This window comes from Geotrypetes seraphini, chromosome 14 (assembly GCF_902459505.1).
Source record: "Geotrypetes seraphini chromosome 14, aGeoSer1.1, whole genome shotgun sequence".
NCBI lineage: Eukaryota > Metazoa > Chordata > Amphibia > Gymnophiona > Dermophiidae > Geotrypetes > Geotrypetes seraphini.
The window spans coordinates 59,727,322-59,748,815 of NC_047097.1; the positions used below are offsets into that span (position 1 = coordinate 59,727,322).

The 21,494-nt window shown below is 44.8% G+C and overlaps 1 protein-coding gene across 1 annotated transcript; it reads left to right on the forward strand.

Annotated features, from left to right (window-relative positions):
- The first annotated feature begins 4,408 nt into the window (after positions 1–4,408).
- Positions 4,409–17,517, forward strand: TMEM134 (transmembrane protein 134). The gene is made up of 7 exons (XM_033920842.1): positions 4,409–5,145; positions 5,553–5,620; positions 5,909–5,998; positions 10,684–10,760; positions 12,460–12,504; positions 14,744–14,797; positions 15,613–17,517. The coding sequence occupies exons 1-7, from the start codon at positions 4,972–4,974 to the stop codon at positions 15,693–15,695; spliced, it is 591 nt and encodes a 196-aa protein (XP_033776733.1). The 5' UTR covers positions 4,409–4,971; the 3' UTR covers positions 15,696–17,517.
- The last annotated feature ends 3,977 nt before the right edge of the window (positions 17,518–21,494 follow it).

Sequence of the window (21,494 nt, forward strand, 5' to 3'; positions counted from 1 at the left end):
CTCTATTTTTGTTCATGCATGAAAACTCAGAATTTTATGGATGGGGGGGGGGGGGGATTGGACTACTCCAGGATACTGTGTCCAGCTACTCACCTTGAAGAGTTCTGACCAGGAGGATTTTCCGTTGATGGGACCTGGGGATCCCAATCAATCAGAGCAAGAGTGGGCCAATTTTGAGTGGACCTGAGCCCAAAGTGAGTGGGACTCTGCCCTCTAGGCCCACTCATAGCTACACCATTAATTTTCAAGAATCCATCCAGTGGCATAGCGAGGGTAACATAGAAACATAGAAATAGACGGCAGATAAGGGCCCACGGCCCATCTAGTCTGCCCACCTTAATGTCCCTCCCCTACCTTTGCCCTGTGAATAGATCCCATATGCCGATCCCATTTGGCCTTAAAATCAGGCACGCTGCTGGCCTCAATCACCTGTAATGGAAGACTATTCCAGCGATCAACCACTCTTTCAGTGAAAAAGAATTTCCTGGTGTCACCTCGTAGTTTCCCGCCCCTGATTTTCAACGGATGTCCTCTTGTTGTCGTGGGACCCTTGAAAAAGAAGATATCTTCCTCCGCCTGGGGTGGTAGCACTCCCCACGCCCTCCTCTCCCCCCACTGCTCCTTCCGTGCCTCGCCCACTCCACTCTTGCGCTCTCCCTTCCCTCCCATGTACCTCTGTAAATCTTCACCAACGCAAGTGGCTTCTCCAGCATGCCACTCGTGCCAGCGTTGAGCTTCCGTCTGCTGTAATTGTTTTATGGCATGTTCATTGAGCTAATCTGTTTAGGATGGGAAGATTGCCTGGAGAGATTAATGTTCTTATGTTAGTTTGTCATGTAATTTGGTGGTGTTTTTAATTTTTTTGTAAAATGATTGTAATGTTATTTGTGTATTTTTATGAATGCGTTGATGTACTTCGCCTTGTAAAAGTCGGATTATAAATAAACAAAAGCATCACTTCCTGCAACCCAGAAGTGACTCATAGGGGAACCATGCTGGTGCGAGCAACAGGAGGCAGGAGAAGTTGCTGGCGCTGGTACAGGGTGGGGGGAGGGATGGCGTGAGCGTGGTGTGGCGGGACGGGGCAGAGAGGTGCTGGCACCCCCATCAAGATGGTACCTGGGGCAGTACGCGTCCTTGCCCCCTTTACTGCGCCATTAAATCTGTCAGTTTTTAGTTCTTTTTCATTCGTTTCTTGGTTTATCTTCTGCAACAGTGGGTCCCACAAAAAGGCAAATCTATGGCCCTTTACTTCTTCTGTGATGTCAGCTTGCTGAGATTTGGTATATCTTTTACACTGCGGGTCATCACATGAAGGTACTCATGCAAGACTTGGGAAGACAAGTGTTTTCTACCACCTTGCTGATAAATTCTATGCTGTGCTCCCTGTTGATCCCTTTCATTGTATTGTCTCAGGGGCAATGCCTACACATAGGTTATTTTTGCGCAAACCATAAGCCTGAGATATTCAGATGGTGAGATGCTGCCCACCTAAGTCCCGCAGTCAGCAGTGAGCCCGGATACTCAATGCCAGGCTGTTTTCTGTGACCAATATTTGAATAGCTGTTTTGTTTTCTTCTTTAATTGTCTATAACTCAACTGGTTAATTCGATATTCAGCACTGACTGGTTAAGTTATACCGTCCAAAGATAGGACTGTTATTTAAGCAGTCCAATTTGCCCACTAAACTCAGCTGCTCGCACGATATAGCCACTTAAATTTTAGCTGCTAACTGCAAATATTCAGTTATATTGAACTGAATATTTGTGATTAGCCGGTTAAATGGTATTTAACTGATCAGTGGCCATTTCTAGATGGGTAAATAGCTTTGAATTTGGGGGAGCAGTGGGGGGTGACACTAATTAATTTCATTCCTCAGTCTTTCACATTTACTGCTACCACTGTAGGGAGAATCGAATGATGGAGGTGCTAAATATGCTTGGAGGAGTCAAGATATTATCTGAGTTATAGGTCAAGCTCAGCTAGGGTTACCATATGGATCCAGAAAAAAAGAGGACGGATTGAGACCTCCGGGTTTTTTTCTTCCATTGCTTTCAATGGAAGTAGGGAGGACAGACTGAGACATCTGGGTTTTACTTCCATTGAAAGCAATGGAAATAAAACCTGGAGGTCTCAATCCGTCCTCCTTTTTCTGGAGCCATATGGTAACCCTAAGCTCAGTGAGCTTAGATATGACCCCCATGCTTCATATCAGACCCCTGATGCCAGCATACTGCTGAAACACAGCCTGTATTGGGTCCTTTAATAAAACCTTAAATGCTGCTTGTCTGAAGGTTTAAAAAAAAAATCTAGGTTGGACTCAAAAGAGTCCAAAACCTGGACAAACTGCCAGATTTTAGAAAACCATCTGAACACCTGGACAGTCCTCTAAAAACAGGACATGTCAAGGTAAAATCAGATGTATGGTAACCATACACGCAGAAACATGGCTCATGCTGGGTCAATAAAGACAAGTCCCTGTTCATTGTTTTTTTTTTTTTTTTGGGGGGGTTGCTATATTAGAAATTAGGTTACCATGTGTGAACAGGCAAAATACCACAAAACACTTTAAACACATTTCTGTGAGGTTAAAAGGCCCCTAAGTGCAAGGTGTGAGCTAAGAGCAGAACACTGTTGTTCTAATGACTTAGATTAAATTAGAGAATGACATGGGGACAAAGTTTATCCCCATCTTCAAAGGCTCCATCCCCGCAAGCTCTGTCCCTAGTTGCATGAAACTTGAACACTTATTATTTTATATTTAAATTTTTTTATTAAAGTATAAAAAGGGATATATTCTGTACAACTGTTTAAATCACAAATAGAGCCTTCCATTTTGATCTGGTTTTGGTACAACCTTCCCAAAGAGTCAGTTGCCTATGTTTTTACATCATCTGGGAAGGTAATTGGATTGTCTTTCAGACATGGGGTGTAGAAGAGAACCTAAACTGTGTAGTGGATGAACTGGAAAATAAGTGTCTATTAAATGTTGGAAATTATACTTGATGCCAGGAACCATGAATAAATCTGCTGCAGTACCACAATAAGATGCTGGGCACATGATGGAAGGGCGTTGCAGATGGTAGGAGTCTGGTCAGCAGACAAGACTCTTGTTGCCATGTCAAAGGCAGAAAAGACACAAATGATGTCATTTAAAATTAACAGTAGTTCATTTTAAATCCAATGAATTCAGATGCCAATTGTCTAAGAAGTGTTAAAGTTTTTACATACTGATAATAGGCTCGAGTTTAGAGAATGACATAGAAACAAAGTTTGTCCCTGTCCCCATGGGCTCTGTCCCTGTCCCCACTCCATTCTCTACTGACAACTTGTACATTACGTAGGGTTACCAAATAGCTCCAGAGAAAGGAGGACGGGTTGAGACATCTGGATTTTACTTCCATTGAAAGCAATGTTCAAGTTCAATTCATTTAATATACCGCAAATATAAAACCAGAAGGCAAATCTAAGTGGGATGTCTCAATCCGGCCTCCTTTTTCTGGAACCATATGGTAACTCGAGGGCAGGGGTGGGCAACGAGGGCTGGAATCCAGTCAGGTTTTTAGGATTTCCCCAATGAATATGCATGAGAGCCATTTGCATACAATGGGAGGCAGCGCATGCAAATAGATTGCATGTATATTCATTAAGAAAATCCTGAAAGCCCGACTGGATTCTGGCCCTTGTTGCCCAGCCCTGCCCTAGGGCCAGGATTCTATATAGAACAGCTGCAGTGGGCCTAAAACAAGTTCTAGTTCAGGGGTGTCAAAGTCCCTTCTTGAGGGCCACAATCCAGTCGGGTTTTTAGGATTTCAATGAATATGCATGAGATCTATTAGCATACAATGAAAGCAGTGCATGCAAACAGATCTCATGCATATTCATTGGGGGAAATCCTGAAAACCCGACTGGATTGCGGCCCTCGAGGAGGGATTTTGACGCCCCTACTTTAGACTCATGTCCCCCCACATGCTCTAAATCAGTGGTTCCCAACCCTGTCCTGGAGAACCACCAAGCCAGTCGGGTTTTTGGGATAGCCCTAATGAATATGCATGAGAGAGATTTGCATATAATGGAGGTGACAGGCATGCAAATCTGCTCTATGCATATTCATTAGGGCTATCCCAAAAACCCGACTGGCCTAGTGATCCTCCAGGACAGGGTTGGGAACCACTGCACTAAAGCCGATGACCCGCGAGGCATCTAATCAATTTTCCCATTCCACTCCTCAGTCGTCTCATTTTAATTCAATTTGGAATTGATTAATTCATTGATCCAGCCTTGCTTTAACGCGGCTGCGCTCACAGAACTTAGACTCCAACGCAGTGAGAAAAAAACCCAAACAAAAACAAATCCCAACAAGCCCAGGCATGAAATGGTGCAAAACCAGAACTGGATCACCGAGTCCTCCCTCCCAAATGGAGCCAGCTTGCGAGGCGATCGATAGGTTCCGGGCTCTGCTCGTGCTGCCTGGGCCCTGGGGGGCGTTGCGCGGCTTCTGACGCGTCCAGCAGGGAGGACGAGGACTTGGGAAGAGGCAGGAGCCAGGGCTGCTCTGAAAACACGGGGCCGCCGGATTCGTCTGGCGGGGGGGAAGGGAGGGCGAGGTGCAAGGTGCAGGCTCACGCCTAGAGGCATTGCAGACTCTCCTGAGCCTTGCATGGGTGCCAGCTGTGCCCAGCCAGGGCCCTGGGTGTAAGCTGGGAGAAGGGCCTGCCATGCTATTGTCTGCTCTCTGTTTCCTCTTTACTGACTCATGGATCCCAGCAAATGCCTGACTGCCAGTGAAAGCAAACAGGACTGCAAGGGAAGTCTTTCTGCTTGTTTGCTGACTAGGTTTGTAAGAGGGGGGGGGAGGGGACCTGCCTCAGTGGCTCTTTGGGCACTGCTTGAAGTGCCAGTGTGTGTGTGTGTGTGCTCTGTGCCACTCTCTCCATAAGTGGAGCCCTGGCTCTTTGAGCTTCACAAGCCATGTCTGCGGTGGGGCCCAGTTTCAGCATTGATGATGCCTTCGAAATGTCACTGGAGGAACGGGAGGACAGCGTGGGCACCGTGACACCCCGCTTTGGCACACTGCATTTTGACCGCAAAGGAAAGAGCGAGGATGGCGAGGACTGCGAAAAGCAGTCCCGGTTGAAGTACCAGGTGTGTGGCACTGGCTTATGTATGCACCCATCTATCTAGCTTCTCTCACTTATGAAATATTTTGGCAACCATATCAGCTCGCTCTTGGGCTGTAAACTTATGCCCAATCCATCTGTCATATTTGTATGATTACGCTTTAAGAAATGAGAGGAAATCAGACTGGCATGCCTCTCACTTCCAGTTCTCCCCTCTATCTTGGCAAACGCAGGAACATACCAGGTATGCTGTGTGCTTCCTGGAGCTGAGTCACAGGGGTTTGCATCATTCCATTTTCACGGCTTGTCTTCTTTATTGGATGCATGCCCTGAGAGAGGGGTGCTCTGACCCTCATTCCGCCCTCTTGCACTATTCTAGGGTTTTGGTGACAAGTATAAATTTACTGATGATTTATTTTCACTTTGTGCTAGAATCTGGAGAATGATGAGGACAGTGGCCCACAAATAAATGGAAAAAACCCCGATGGCCTCAAAATCAAGTGAGTAATTAGGGGAAGTGTATTTAAGAGAGCACAAGAAAAGGGTGTTTGTCTAACGTTTTATTGCACCTCTATAAATATATATGTGATAGGAGGTGCCCAGTAACCATCCAACTACATTGAGTGGGAGGGAGGGAAGGAGGAGGGGTGCAGGCTTCCTGTTTCCTTGCATATGAGAGGGGCATTTATGATGGCCCTAGAATTACCTGGGTGTGTGAAGAAAGTAGGGGTGCTGGTGAAGGGTGAGCTTCCTTCAACATGTTTTGAATTTTTTTTTTAACTCTGCAGAGACCCTGGGCGATTGTCCACACGGAGCTCACAGTGGTCTTTCAGCACCATCAGTAACACAACTCAGCTTTCTTACCATGAGTGCTTCAGGTAAGCTAGGAACAGTTCCACGGGATTGGAGAAGGGTGATTGTGATCTGTCATCATAGGAACAGTAACAGAGCGAGGAATGGAAACTGCAGACTGGGCAAAGTATGCTTGGTGGTATGGAAATGTATTGGAGATGCTGAAGGGAAAGGGTTGCAAGATCTGAGGCAGGCAACATATTTTTAGCCAGAGGAAGATGATGTCAGATAAATCTCCTTTTTTTTTTTTAAAGGGGGGTGACTAAAGAAATTTGATTGAAGGCACATGCTGAACATAGCTTACTTGAATTTCAGCAAAGCTTTTTAGATGGTTCTTGAATAAACAACTGCTGGGGGATGGAGCAGAGAGATTTGCTGGAGTACACACCTGTTGACTGATAGATGACAGAGGGTGGTGTTGAATGGAATTCATTTTGAAGTAGAGAATGACACGGGGACTGTTTCCTGTGGTAAGCTGCAGCAAACCTGCAGGAACGGGGGAAAAATCGGCTGTTTGCCGCGGGTACGGGAGGAAGGCTTTTCACCACCCTGTGGAGCGGTAAATGGCCTTGTCCCCACAGTAATGGATCTGCTGCGAGTCACCTCCCTCCACACCCCTCCTGGCCAGCAGCGTCCCCCTCGCAAGTTCAACATTCCCAATACCTTGCCCCCAATCGCAGGTCAAAACTTGCAAAAAAAAACCCCAAATCCTGTGATTCCCTTGGCCCCTTTGCACCTCCCGCCACAGGCCTACCAGCCTCTTAGAAGCTTCATTGACAAAGAGGCAACATCATAGGCCTGCAATGGGACCTTCCTCTGGCTCCCTCCTTCCAATGTAAATTCCAGCAAAACCGGAAGTTAAGGGACAAATGTTTTCCCCGCGTCATTCTCTTTTGAAGGGTGAGTAGAGGAACATCTCAGGGATTATTCTTGGAGATAGTTCTGTTCAGTATATTTTTGAGTGAGATTGTGGAGGGGTTAGAAGAAAGGTATTTTTTGGACACCCACAGTAGACAAAATGGGTAATAATTTAAAAAAGAGCAAGAAATAGAATAGAAATAAAGCCTAAAGTCAATAGTTTGGCTGTTACAATCTGCATTTCTCTGCATTAAAGCTTAAGGAGCGGAGCGCCCCCTGCTGACTCTGTAACAGGAGACTATAGTCCATTAAGCCAGTCTCACAAGAGTGATGCATTTGGGGTGCAGAAATCTAAAGGAGCCTCAGCACTCCGAGGTGGTGGGTTCAAACCCATGCTGCTCCCTGTGACCCTGGGCAAGTCACTTAATCCCCCCTATTGCCCCAGGTACATTGGATAGATTGTGAGCCCATGGGGACAGACAGGGAAAAATGCTTGAGTACCTGAATAAATTCATGTAAACCATTCTGAGCTCCCCTGGGAGAACCGTTTAGAAAACTGAATAAATAAATAGTGTGAAAAATTTCAGCCTCTGATAACCAGAGCTGGTATTGTGACATCATAATGCCTCATTCCACCAATAAGAGCCAACCTCATCAGTGATGTCACAATGACTTGATTGTCCTATACTTGGCTCACTTTCACTACATTTTGATTTCTAGAGTAGCACTGTTGTTTAAAGCTACAGTCTCGGCACCCTGAGGTTGTGGGTTCAAACCCACGCTCCTCCTCATGAACCTGGGCAAGCCCTATTGCCCCAGGCACGGTAAATTAGATAGATTGTGAGCCCACAGGGACAGACAGGGAAAAATGCTTGAGTACCTGAATAAATTAATGTAAACTGTTCTGAGCATGGTATAGAAAATAAAATAAATAAATGTGCATGAGAGAGACATCAAGTGACGCTATTTGATGACGTGAGTAGCAAAATAGTGTGATTTAGTGGTGACTAGAGCCAGAAAAGAAAAAAACAATGATGCCCCTGTATAGGTGGTTAATGAGGCCTCACTTTTAATACTATATTCAGTTGAGGTGGCTGTATCTCAGTAAGGATATAAAAGAGCCAGAAAAAAAAACAAGCAAAATGGATCTAAATATGAATACCCCCTAGAGAGCGGGTGATAACAGATGCATAAATACTTTAGCAGTGTTAATGAGCCTTCCTCAGAGGAAAGGAAGTACACTTCTCCCTCCGTATTCGCTATGAAAGGGGATTAACAGACCCGCGAATACAGAAAAACCGCAAATAACTTTTTCATGTGTTATTCGTGGTTTTCTATTAAAAACCATCGTGAATATGGTGAAAACCACGAATAACATGGTGGGAGACCTGGCCTGTTCCTGAAGGAGAGGCAAAACACGGCGAAGAACGTGCTGGGAATCGGCGATTTTTCTCTGTAAACACTTGGAATCAGCGATTTCTCTATGCAAGCTGATGTAATTTGGGGGGAGGAGCCAGCAAGCTAAAAACCGCGAATAATCGAAACCGCGAATGCTGAAACTGCGAATACGGAGGGAGAAGTGTAGAACTAGGGAATGGGGTAAGACACTACAAGGAGACTGAGGAATAACATCAGGAAATATTATTTTCACAGAAAAGCACGTGAATGCCCGGAATGTTGTCCTAGAGACAAAAATAGTAATGGAACCCAAAAGGTGTAGGATAAACTGAGAATCCCTATGTAGCAAGAAGATGGGAGAATTTACATAAAATTAAAAGAGCACTGTAATGACTTTATTAATCATCTGAGAAGACTGGAGGAGAGAGGGTAACTTGGAATGAACAGTGGGTACAACCCTAAACGCCTTGCTGAGTAGTTTAGATAGGCCATTTTGATCTTAAGTTAAGAACTGCCATCTCCGGATCAGACCTTCGGTCCATCAAGTCCGGCGATCCGTACACGCGGAGGCCCAGCCAGGTGTACACCTGGCGTAATTTTAGTCACCCATATGCCTCTATGCCTCTTGTAAGGAGATGTGCATCTAGTTTGCTTTTGAATCCTAGAACGGTGGATTCCGCAAACCTCCTCCGGGAGAGCATTCCAGGCATCCACCACCCGGTGCGCGAAGCAGAACTTCCTGATATCTGTCCTGGACTTGTCCCCCCTCAGCTTCAGTCCATGTCCTCTTGTTCGAGTCACATTGGACATTGTAATCTTTATCTGCCATCATTCACTGTATGAAATTGACAAGGAGAGACATGCACACTTTGTCGCTGAGAGCGCTTGAGGCAAGAGGGAGAATGTGTGTGTGATAAAGATACATCAGTGGGCCCCAAACCAGTCCTGGGGGAACTCCCAGTCAGTCAGATTTTCAGGATATCCACAATGAGTGAGAGAGGTCTGCATGCACCTCCTCCACTGCATGCAAATCTCTCATGAATATTCATTGTGGATATCCTGGATACCTGACTGGCTGGGGGTTCCCCCCCCAGGATAGGTTAAATGCTACAGACAGAGACAAACACACACTTGAGGAGTGTGCGGCGCAGTGGTTGGAGCTACAGCCTCAGCACCCTGGGGTGGTGGGTTCAAACCCCGTGCTGCTCCCTGTGACCCTGGGCAAGTCATTTAATCCTCCATGCCCCAGGTACGTTAGATAGATTGTGAGCCCACCGGGACAGATACGGAAAATATTTGAGTACCTGATTGTAAAACCGCTTAGATAATCTGCATAAGCGGTATATAAAAACCTAATAAACTTGAAACTTGACTCACCTTTGCAAAGAGTGCTACAGAATTTAAAGAAAAGGTGCGGCTTGAGCTACAGGAAGGATCAGACCCTAGATCTCCTGCATTATGGACCTGAATGCCCAAGGGGAGATAGTGAACTGAGGTCTTCTGCTTCTATTGTGATGGTTCTTGCCAACCTGTAGGTGACGCATAATCCCTTGAGCCATCCATACATATCAATTAAGGAGACTGAAGCAGCGGCATAGCTACAGATGGGCCTGGGTGGGCCAGTGATGGCATCTCACTTCCCTCTCTTCTTCACCTCATCCAGCAGCTAGGCTTCTGTCTCCCTGGTGTACCTTAGAGGCGTTCCAGCGGCTACATTGATTCATCTTTATGGCCTACCCCAGCCCCCACAGGCTTCCCTCTGCTGCATCCTATTTTCCTTACTGGCAGGACGTGACAGAGGCAAGCCTGCAAGAGCGGGCACAAGCTGTGATGAATTGCAGCCACTGGGAAGCCCCTGAGGTACACCAGGGAGGGACAGGGGATTCAGAGAGGCGGCAGGAGGGTTGGGAAGGGCAGAGCAAATGTTGCGCTAAGGGGAAGGGGGTTGGAAGAATCCCCCCTTTCCCCCCCCAAAAAAAAAAATTAACTGTGGGCCCACCCATATTAGGTCTGGCTATGCCACTGCGCTGAAGTAGAGATTACTAAGCACGAGGGAGAGTTTCAAGTTTATTGAAAAATTTTATAAACCGCGGTGAACATTATGTTAAAAACGTATATGGGAGAGGCAGGGATGAAAGGAACCCAGCAAGAAGGCAAATGACATTTTTAAAGTTGAAAACATTGTTGTTTCGAGGAAGAAAACAATGTTTTTTGTTTCTTGTTTTCACTTCCATGTGTACAGAAAACTTGTAATTTGTATGGGACATTGTTCCTTGGGAGGGTTCATTTCCAAATGAACAAGGACTTTTCAAACCTCTTGAGTCTGTGAGGCGGCCGAAATAACGCCGAGAGAGATCTCCTTGGCAGCTTTCCTCTTGCTTGAAGTCTTACTATATGGCTTCGGTCCTGGTGTTCTTTGTTCACACGTTCTTCTCTCCCTTCTTCCACCCACTAGCTGGACCCGACACCCCCTCATCCAGAAGAACTGGAAAGTTGTGGTGGCTTCGTTCATCTTGCTGCTTCTGGGCATAAGTAAGTGGTAGACCCTTACCCCAGTGCCCTTTTGAATCGAGAGGCCATAATGTCCGTAGTGAGATCCCTGGCCTGCTCTACATCTCCCATCGTGCTTGGGATTTCCCATTAAAGAAGGGACGTATAGGCCATTTTATCGTGTAGATTCCGAGGAAGGAGCAGGTGTAATGCCATAATAGCCATTTCGTTTAGTCTTGAGCTCTCTGGGTTGATGCTAAGCTGTCGTGGTGACTGCACTAATATAAGTATAGTGCTTTATGTTGAATCAATTTTTTATTTTCCAACAAAAAATCCAATCGACAGACACCAATATCCCCCAAAAAACAATAAAAGAAAACCAAATACAAAGCATCCTGAATGACACGGTGACAAAATTCATCACCGTTCCCGTCCCCTCGGATAACCGCGGGAAACCATCTCCAAACTAGATTACTGCAACGCCATCTACTTAAATCTATCAAAAAAAAGTATTCTAAGACTCCAGCTAATCCAGAATACTGCAGCCAAACTGATCTTCTCAAAACGCAAGTCTGACCATGCCTCCCCACTCCTTGCCAAACTTCATTGGCTCCCAATAATCTCGAGAATCCATTTCAAATGTTCCTGCCTGGCTTTCAAGATCATTCACGGAATCCTGCCTCCTCTTATCCCACTGTCTTTCAACTCCTCCAGTCCCGACTCCTCCAGAACTGCCCAAAGGCTTAAACTAGCCTTCCCCTCTCCACGCGGCATCCACTATTCAGGCAAACTGGGAAAATCCCTTCTCTTCAAAATCACAGGTCTTTGGAACGACCTCACCACCCCGCTGCGGAACCTGAGCTCCCTTCAGTTATTCCGCAAACAACTGAAAACCTGGCTTTTCAGCAAATTGTAGCTCTATCCTTCCCTCCTTTCTCTCCTCCCTTCTACACATAAGTTCATGTAATCCTTTTTCTTCTTCTCTACCCACTATTTTAAGTTCTTGTAAACCGTGTCGAGCTCCATTCTCATGGAGATGATGCGGTATATAAACTTAAGGTTTAGATTAGATTAGATTAGATTCATGTCATTCTTTAAGGAGAGAGGGAAGAATCAGAGTATAATTGGGCTGACCCACAAGCTTTGCTTTGAAAAATGCTGGTGTAGAAGGACCGAGGTTGAAATAGACACTAGAAAATGACATGAGATTATTTCCCGCGGTTATCCGCGGGGACGGGAAAGGTGATGAATTTTGTCACCGTGTCATTCCCCGTCCTCACCCAGCCCACTCCCAACCCCCTGTACCAGAAAGAAAGGGAAACCAAAAGGCAGGCTTGGACTCTTATAGCCCACTGTCAAGAAATGATATCGAAACCCAACACCCCTCCCCCCCCCCCAAAAAAAAATAAAATATAAATAATAAAAATTTTCCACATCCTCCCACGCACCTCTGGTGCCCCTGCGAGAGCAGTATAGAGAGCTCCAGCCCTAGAGAGCTTACGGTGCTGTCATTTTTATGTAAAGTATAGTGCTTTAAATTATAATGTGTTTTTAGTGCTGCTAAACATTTAGATAGTGTGGCCATCGTACCACTAAATGGATCATTTGTAAGCCTGCCCTTGCCTCCCCCCCCAAACCCAGCCCACTGAAATATCTGGCTATTGAAATCGTTGATTTTGAACTGTACACCAGCTTTTGAATATCAGCCAGTCTGCGACTTGGATTTTCTTTACTCTTGTAGTTCTCGTTCTGGTTGGTGTTGGGTTACTGGTCAATCCATCGCAGGGTAAGTTTGAATGTTTCACTTATGTCTGGCACTTTTCTCTTGGGATATGAAGAGATGTGATATGACCAGGAACAGAGCAGTGGGAGGAGTAACTATTTTTGCTCTGCTGGTGACCACATAATATATGTGGCAGTTCTGGCCCTTGTTCCTGACCTTTAAAGCTGAAGATTTCCTTCCTAAGCAAAGATTTATTTTCTCTTGCCTTCTCTGAAGCTCACATCTGAAATTGGTTAGTCTAAACCAGTGATTCCCAACCCTGTCCTGGAGGAACACCAGGCCAATCGGGTTTTCAGGCTAGCCCTAATGAATATGCATGAGAGAGATTTGCATATGATGGAAGTGATAGGCATGCAAATTTGCTTCATGCATATTCATTAGGGCTAGCCTGAAAACCCGATTGGCCTGGTGTTCCTCCAGGACAGGGTTGGGAACCACTGGTCTAAACAGCAGTTCTGAACCGGGGTGTCAGTGTTGCAAGGACCTGGGCGGATGTATCGCAGGGTTGGTGCAAAGGCATATGCAAGGCTTTTTTGGCACCTCTTTTCTAGGTAGGCGTAAAATAAAAACAGAATGGGACCTTTGAACCTGTGCCCACGCTCAGTCACTGCCAGCCCCACTTCTTTCACTGTAAATCTGCATCATAGAGGCAAGGGGAGTGGGCGCAGGCTTAAGGTCCTTTGTAGAGGACGACACGGGGACAAATTTGTCCCCGCAGGAACTCAATTTCCCCATCCCCACAAGTTTTGTCGCAGACCCTGTTCCTGACCCATTCTTGTAAAGCTCTGCCTTAACCACACAAGCCTCAAGCACTTATGATTATGTCTTTGAGGCTTGTGCAAATTAGGACAGGACTTGCGGGAATGGGGCAGGGACAGGCAAAGAACGGGACGGGAAAATAAGTTCCCGTGCGGATGGGGGAAAAATTTGTTCCCGTGTCATTCTCTAGAGGTGAGCATAATGCTGGATGGAGGGACAAGGGAAGAGAGGGGAGAGATGAAGAGATGTCAGACGGGGAAGGGATGGGAAAAATAGACATGAGAGGAGGTGGGAGGATTCTGACATGAAGAGGGAAATATGCTGAGTATGGTGGGGGCGGAAGGATGAGAATGAAAGAGAGAGGGGTGAGATGGTGAAAATGTGATTGGCTCGGTCATAAACCTTGGGGCAGATATTCAGCTGGTGGTGGTGAGCATTTTTTTTTTTAAATCGATGCTGGCATTATTCCTGGATATTCAATACTAGGCCATGTCCAGTCACCAGCATTGACTATCCAAATTTATAGAGCCTGCTATCTCATAAGCAATTAAGTGTTTCAAGTTTCAAGTTTATTAAAATTTGATAAATCGCTTATTACATACTAAGCGAGTAACAATTAATATTTCAGATAGATCAAGAATCCATTGTACATCATTGAGGTGGGATAAAAACAAACAGACGAGACAAGCAAACATGATACATAAGGGAATAGAAAGTAAGAGGGAACAGTTACAATGTTAATATTTATCTTAATTTTAAGGAAAAGAAAAACTAATAGGGAAAAAACATGAGGAAAGGGATTGGAATTAATAAAAATGAATTATTTAAACATTGAATATTAAATAAAGTGAATTATTTTAAACATTAAAAGCATCTCTAAATAAAAATGTTTTTAAAATATTTTTGAATTTATTGAGATCTTTGACTTCTCTTACATGTAAGGGCAAGGCATTCCAGGTTTGGGGGGCCATTACAGAATATATGTCGTGACGTCTGGTGTGATATTGTGGAGCACTGGTATGAAGCTGTGGTTATGGGGGAGGGCTTGTTTTCTGGCAGCAGCTGCAGTATTTGAGGGGTGGGATAGGGGACTTGGTACAGCGAGATTCAGATTAAAGTTCAGGTTTAACTGTAGACTTGGTGTATTGCCAATTGGATTGACCTCTTTGGCAATTTACAAAACTGAAATGATAAATAACTAATAGAAGGGGAAACCAAGACGCTATAACTTCAAATTTAGGAACAGGAAGAGAGACGCTGTGTGTCTTTAGCCTCAGCAGACCTTGCATCCTTAGCCGCCCCATACCATGTTACGGAGCAAATTGTGGATTATCAACCCTAAAGTAAATTAATTACCAAAAGCATCCAAGAATATGACCGAGTCCTTAAATGCTCAAAAAGACTGAGATTCTTTAGTAACTCTGGTGGAGTAACTTATATTTTATTATTTGAAACTTACCTGATGTGCTTTTGCCTTCCGTAGGTGTCTCCAGTGCCATCTGTTTTGTACCAGGGTTCTTACTGCTCATCCCAGGAGGTAAGATGTACAATCAGTTCACAAGAGCATCAGCAAGTTGTTGGAACAAGGCTAGGTTCCAGGAATGAAACACGGTTACAGCCACGTGAACATGACGTTCAAGTGCTTCGAGGGGGCAGGATTGTGGATTTTTGTATATAATATACAGTGGTGCCTCACACAACGAACTTAATTCGTTCCAGGAGCAAGTTTGTTATGCGAAACGTTCGTTATGTGAAACGCATTTTCCCATAACAATACATGTTAAAAAAAATAATTCGTTCTGCAGCATAAAATATGCTAAGATGACATAAAAAAAGATAAATTTGTCAAAATGGTGAAAATGGTGGTCTTGCTGAGGCCAAACTCTTTGACGAGGTCACACTGTTTTACCCCACATTCACTCCTTCTAATTATTTCCCGTTTCATTTCAACAGAAATCACCTTCCTGCTTTTTTTAGAAGCCATGATATATAAAAAATATTGAGTTTATCTTAAAAGGACGACTGTATACAGTGAGAGAGGGCAGTTAAGCGCAGTGACTAACGACTGCCTGCAGTGCCTGCGCGGAAGGATGCAATACATCGGCAGCTCGGGCGACTTCGTTGTGTGAAACGAAGTTCGTTGTGTGAAACGAAGTTCGTTGTGTGAAGTTCGTTGTGTGAAACGAAGTTCGTTGTGTGAATCAAGACATGAAGTTCGTTGTGTGCAGCGTTCGTTGTGCGAGGCGTTCGTTATGCGAGGCACCACTGTACTATGTTTTTTGAGAGAGGTTTGTGGAAGCAGAGGACTTTTGGAAGCTGTATTCTAATTTGCCTATGTTCTTCTCTTGACAGTATATCATGTGATATTTATATACTGCGCTGTGAAAGGCCGGAAGGGGTTCCAGTTCTTCTATCTGCCTTATTTTGAAAAGTGACCTTTGGAAGCTGTGAAGAGCCCTCACCTCCCCCTCTGCCTCTCATCTCCCTGTTGTGGGACTCTGTGGATAGAGACAGAGATGGGACCCTTGTGGATCTCTGTTCTATTTTGAGGTTCCCCCACCCCAGTTTCAACTGAAGCAAGCTGTATTATGGTTCTTTGACTCTTGGTGCAACTTGCATAGAATAAGCCATGTTTTCTTGGAAATTGGGTCTATTTTGCCCAGGTACCTGATTTCCCAGATCTTGTAGGGAAGAAGAGAATTAAGAGGAGGAAGTGGATGGAGCCACCTCTCTGCCCTTCCCTGACTGTGGAAGTTTCTAGCAGCTAGGCAAAGTAGTACGTTTGCAAACGTTGATTCATAATTGAATTTCCTCCACATTTCCAGAATAAGCTTCTAAAGTTCTCCAAGAAGGATTTTTGTCGGTTTAGAAGAGATTTTCAGTGACTTGTCTGAACAATCTTGAACTAGCTGAGGGTGATGCCACTGAATTTTATGCAGATAACTGACATGCACAAGACAGTCACTGCCTTAGGATAAAGTTGTTGTTTTTTTCTTTTAGCAAAGAGAGGGGAGGTAGAAAATGGAATTCAAGTCCTTTAGGTTTCTTCTACTCTTTCCCCATCTCTCCATCACTATTGGCTACACCACTATACTGGAAGTTGTTAGTACAACACAATCAATGACTTTTACCTTGTTGAGCTTGCTTTTCTGACGCAAGTCGACTAAGTAATTCTACACACTACGGAGTAATGCCACATGCTAAGCAAGAACCCCACTTTGCTTTAAGCTGTGAAAGTGCCTGCTCTGATAAATGGAGTTACAAGGGTGTCAACTTTATATTTGCACAAATCAAAGGAAGCCACTTTAATACATACACATTTTCACTCGTGTAAGTTTATCCCCTGTCTAGATACCTCTGCTGTCAGTTCTCAGCTATAGGTGAAGGAGCCATCGCAAGTCTTAAAGGGGCATACGACAGATCACCAAGAGCCTTCCGGTGCAGGACTTCGGCCTCTGGGCTCTTGTCGTGCTTGAATGGAATTTCTCTGGTCTTAGCAGGTGTATAATTATATTCTGTGCCTGCCCAGGGCTCCTCTGGCTTTCCTCCATGTCCACATATTCTGCCGAGCCCTTGGAAAAAAAAGCATAACTGGACTGTTTAATGAGGATTTATCTACATTTTATTGTACACTGATGTCATGTTTACTTTACAGAATGTTATGAGCAGATTTGGGATTTGTGGTTGTGAACATTAAGCTGAGAGGAATCAGTCCTTGAAACAGATGTAGCGTAAAAACATAACTGCTGCCCGTTTTGCTATTTTGACAGAATTCCCAGTGCCTTAGCAAACCATTGAAAAAGAAGAGTATGTTTCTAGCAAATTAGGTTGTTTGCTGTATATCTCACCTGATGTGCCTAGTAAGGGAAGGAGAGAGAACAGTTCCCTCCTCAGCCTATCCATTAAAAATGGGAGAAGAGGTTGTGCTACCATGCACATGAAGATTACAATTTTCAAAATGGCTAATTGATAAGCTAAATATTATTTTTATTATTTTTTTTAAAAAGCAGCCACCCAGGAAAATGTTTGCACCAGCCTTTGCCAAGACTGCTTGCAGAGAAGCCAGAAAGTGGTCATGTGGCATTAATTTGTATAGCAGTCCTGCTGTCCATCAAATATTATGTATATACCTTGTTTCTCCAAAAATAAGACGGTGTCTTATATTAATTTTAGGCCCAAAAAAGGCAAGGTTTTATTTTCGGGGTAGGTCTTATTTTTTTCAAGTACAATGATCATCTTTCCCTTCCTCTCCTACACCCCAATTCTTCCTCTTTCCTTTCTCTCCTCACATATGCAGCATCTTTCCTCCCCTCTCACCCATCCCCTTGTGCCTTCTCTCTGCAGCATCTTTCTATCCATCCCTCCCATCCCTCGTGCAGCAGAACCCTTGCCCAGCTGCTATTCTTCCCTTCCATGCAGCTGCTGCAGAACCCCCGCCATGCAGCCAAACCCCGACTGGCCATACCATCCTTCCAGCTCTCCCATCCAAACCCTGCCAACTGCGAGTCCTATATACCTCCCTCCACAGAGCAGCGTCGACAGTACTCTTTTGTGGCCTTCTCCCACCTGGGCCTACCATACGCCACATTGCTGATGACATCATCAGTGATGCGGCAGAGGGAATACCCCAGTGGGAGAAGACCGCAAAGCAGCCTGTTTAGAGTGCTGCTGACACTGCTCTGTGGAGAGAGGTAGTAGGTCTTGCGGTCAGTAGGTCGGCGGGGTTCGGACGGGAGGGAGAGATGGAAGAGTCAGCAGGGGGAGGGTGGCGGGGGGGAAGCGCTGCTGCTGGAAAATCCAAGGACTAGGGCTTATTTTGGTGGTAGGGCATATATTAAGACCTATTCCAAAAATCAGAGTAGGTCTTATTTTTGGGGAACTAAAATTATTATGCACTTGACATAGATAGAACAATCACTGAGCAGGGTCAGAAGAATGTGAACTATACAGGGGTCTAGAAGTGGAATTAAGGGATGAGAAGTGTTTTCAGGTTCCTCAGAATTAGTCCTGTCTCTAATTCCCAGGCCAGTTTTGAGCCTTTCAATGCGCACCCCACCCCACCCATTCTACTGTCTGATCACAAGGGATGCGTCTAGTGAACAGAAACACAGAAACCCTGGAAGAACCAATAGCTGCCATCAAGTTTGGGTTTCTGGTTGATGCAGATTAGCAAATATGGATTCTGTAGCGGGAAAACCTGTGCACAGTTCCAAAAACATTTTCTTAGCTGTAGTTTGTTGCATGCTTTATCGTGACAGGAATGAGCCTCATTCCTAAAGCCAGGATCCTTCCTGTGCTTTCTTCTACCCCCTTACTGGAAGAGTTCAGTCCAGGAAGTGAATTGTACAGAAGAATGTTAAAGTGACCTTTAGTTGCTGTGTGTGCTCTGATGTGCTTGCAGGGCTGTGTCTTCAGTATGGGACAATTTTCCATAAACTGTAGATTGGTCATGCCACAATACTAAGAGCTCCTGTCTGTAGCAGAGGTGAAATATGTAATTTATTTTAATAAGAGAAAAGTAGAAATATGTTTAATTAGCGTTTGTTAAAATAAGTGTTGGACATGCAGGGTCCAAAGCCGTGGTTCTTAACCCTTTCAGGACCATAAGGATCGTAGGCCAATTTTTGTGGTTTTGACGACATTTTTATGGTAAAAAGGGCTTGCAGATGCCAAAAAATTGATTTTTTTTGTGAAATATCATTATTTTTTTTAAAAAAAATCAAACTTCTGGCTTATGGACAGTGTGGCAAGTGAATCTTCTCGTCAATCTGGCAACGACGCTAATGAATGAATGTCGGAACCAGTTTGTTTACATAAAGGCAGTATCATATGGAATCCGTACATATCAAATTTAGAACTGTAGACTATCCCAATCAAAATTTAAAGGATTTTAAAGTTATGGGACAAATATGTCCCTTGGTCCTGAAAGGGTTAACCCAGTCCTCTGGCCACACCCAGCCAGTCAAGTTTTCAGAATCCTCACAATAAATATACATAATACTGATTTTCTTTAATTGCCTCCTTTATATGCAGATCTATTTCATGCATATTCATTGTCGGGATTCCGAAAACCTGGGTTGAGCACTGCTGTTCTAACTGAGCGCATGCCAATCGGGAAGAAATCTCGAAAGCCGCCTGCACTAATGGAAATCCTGCTTTAGTTGAAATGGTCATGTTCTTGCTTTTGAGTGGATTTTTGCTTGTTTAAATGTCGGGGAGGATAGTTTTGACATTCCCAAGCCAGGGTTGGGCAACCACCGTCCCCAATCCAGTTGACCTTTCACTATTCCCACAGTGATTATGCGTGAGATCTATTTGCATACAATAGACACAGTGGCTGCAACTCTCGTGGCCCAGTGGTTCCCAACCCTGTCCTGGAGGACCACCAGGCCAATCGGGTTTTCAGGATAGCCCTAATGAATATGCATGGAGCAGATTTGCATGCCTGTCACTTCCATTAAATGCAAATCTCTCTCGTGCATATTTATTAGGGCTAGCTTGAAACCCCGATTGGCCTGGTGGTCCTCCAGGACAGGGTTGGGAACCACTGTCTAGGCCTATTCCTCGTGGAAATCTTGAAAACATGATTGCGCTGTGGCCCTCGCAGTCCAATGTTGCCCACTCCTGGGCCAAACCGTCATTGTAAGAGGGAGAGACGTCCAACCTTGGCCCTCGCCTAGTTGGGTTTTCAGGATTTCTACAATGAATATGTATGAGAGCTATTTGTATACAGTGTGCGAGTAGATGTGTGCAAGTAGATCTCCTGGTTATAGTATAGTTTATTTTATTTGTGATGTGCTGCCTCTTGTATGTGACAGTGAAGCAGTTTACAATAGAAAATATGTAGAAATAAAACAAAAACATGATGGAAAAAAATGTTACCTTTTGTATTAGACCAGGGGTAGGCAACTCCGGTCCTCGAGACCCGGAGCCAGGTCAGGTTTTCAGGATATCCACAATGAATATGTATGAGATGGATTTGCATGCACTGCCTCCTTGAGATGCAAATCTATCTCAGGCATATTTATTGTGGATATCCTGAAAACCTGACCTGGCTCTGGCTCTCGAGGACTGGAATTGCCTGCCCCTGTATTAGACTAACACGGGGCTTCTTTTACAAAGCGGTGCAGACGTCCATTAATTCCCAATGGACGTTGGAGCGATTACTGCAGCAGCTGAGAGCACGACTTTGTAAAAGGGGGTGGGGGTTAATATAGTTCAGGGGTAGGGAACTCCGGTCTTCGAGAGCCGTATTCCAGTCGGGTTTTCAGGATTCCCCAATGAATATGCATTGAAAGCAGTGCATGCAAATAGATCTCATGCATATTTATTGGGGAAATCCTGAAAACCCAACTGGAATATGGCTCTCGAGGACTGGAGTTCCCTACCCCTGATATAGTTTATGATTAGCTTTCAAAGGTAAGCCTTTCTTCCTCAGATCAGAAGGGGGTTACCTTCGAAAGCTGCTTTTCTGCTTGACTACTTTACTGAGGAAGAAGGAGTTACTTCATAAAATGCAGTTAGTGACAGGGGTGTCCAATGTCGGTCCTCGAGGGCCGCAATCCAGTCGGGTTTTCAGGATTTCCCCAATGAATATGCATGAGATCTATTTGCATGCACTGCTTTCAATGCATATTCATTGGGGAAATCCTGAAAACCCGACTGGATTGCGGCCCTCGAGGACCGACATTGGACACCCCTGAGTTAGTCCATTAAAAAAAGTAATGGGAGGTTTTTTTCCCCCTTTATGTTTGTGTTTGACTTCAACTTATTACTTTGAAGAGTGGACTGATACAGCCACCGTACCATTTCACTCAGTATAAAATAGTAATAAAAAAGTAACAATTAAAAGGAAAGGTATAAGCTGAACACAGCGCTATGGTTAGAAGCTGGGATGTTTTTCATTTATGTTGTCTACTTTCAATTGTGTCGGCACCTTGAATATTACTTCCTCAGCCAATGGTACTGTGTTCACCTCATGCCGATCCTGTCCCGACCCGATTCACTAACCTTCCGCCCATGCAAATGAGGGGAAACGGCATGCAAAGTAGGAAGGGCCTCGATTCACTAAAGAGAAGAAGGCACACCGATTGGGCTGGCCGATCCAAACGGAAGCGACTGTTCAGGACCAGTCGCTCGCGTCCTTGCCGACTGTCCTGCTCTCTGCCGCCCTGAAACCATAAAAATAAAACATCTCCCTTGTGCAAAACAAAAGTCCTGCTTTCGGCCGCAGG

What these genes read in the sequence shown, in the direction of transcription:
- TMEM134 (XM_033920842.1), top strand. Translation starts at nt 4,972, where the DNA reads ATGTCTGCGGTGGGGCCCAGTTTCAGCATTGATGATGCCTTCGAAATG. An exon ending in AGTCCCGGTTGAAGTACCAG is followed by an intron (nt 5,146 to 5,552) that starts GTGTGTGGCACT and finishes ACTTTGTGCTAG; the next exon opens with AATCTGGAGAATGATGAGGA. An exon ending in ACTGGTCAATCCATCGCAGG is followed by an intron (nt 12,505 to 14,743) that starts GTAAGTTTGAAT and finishes TGCCTTCCGTAG; the next exon opens with GTGTCTCCAGTGCCATCTGT.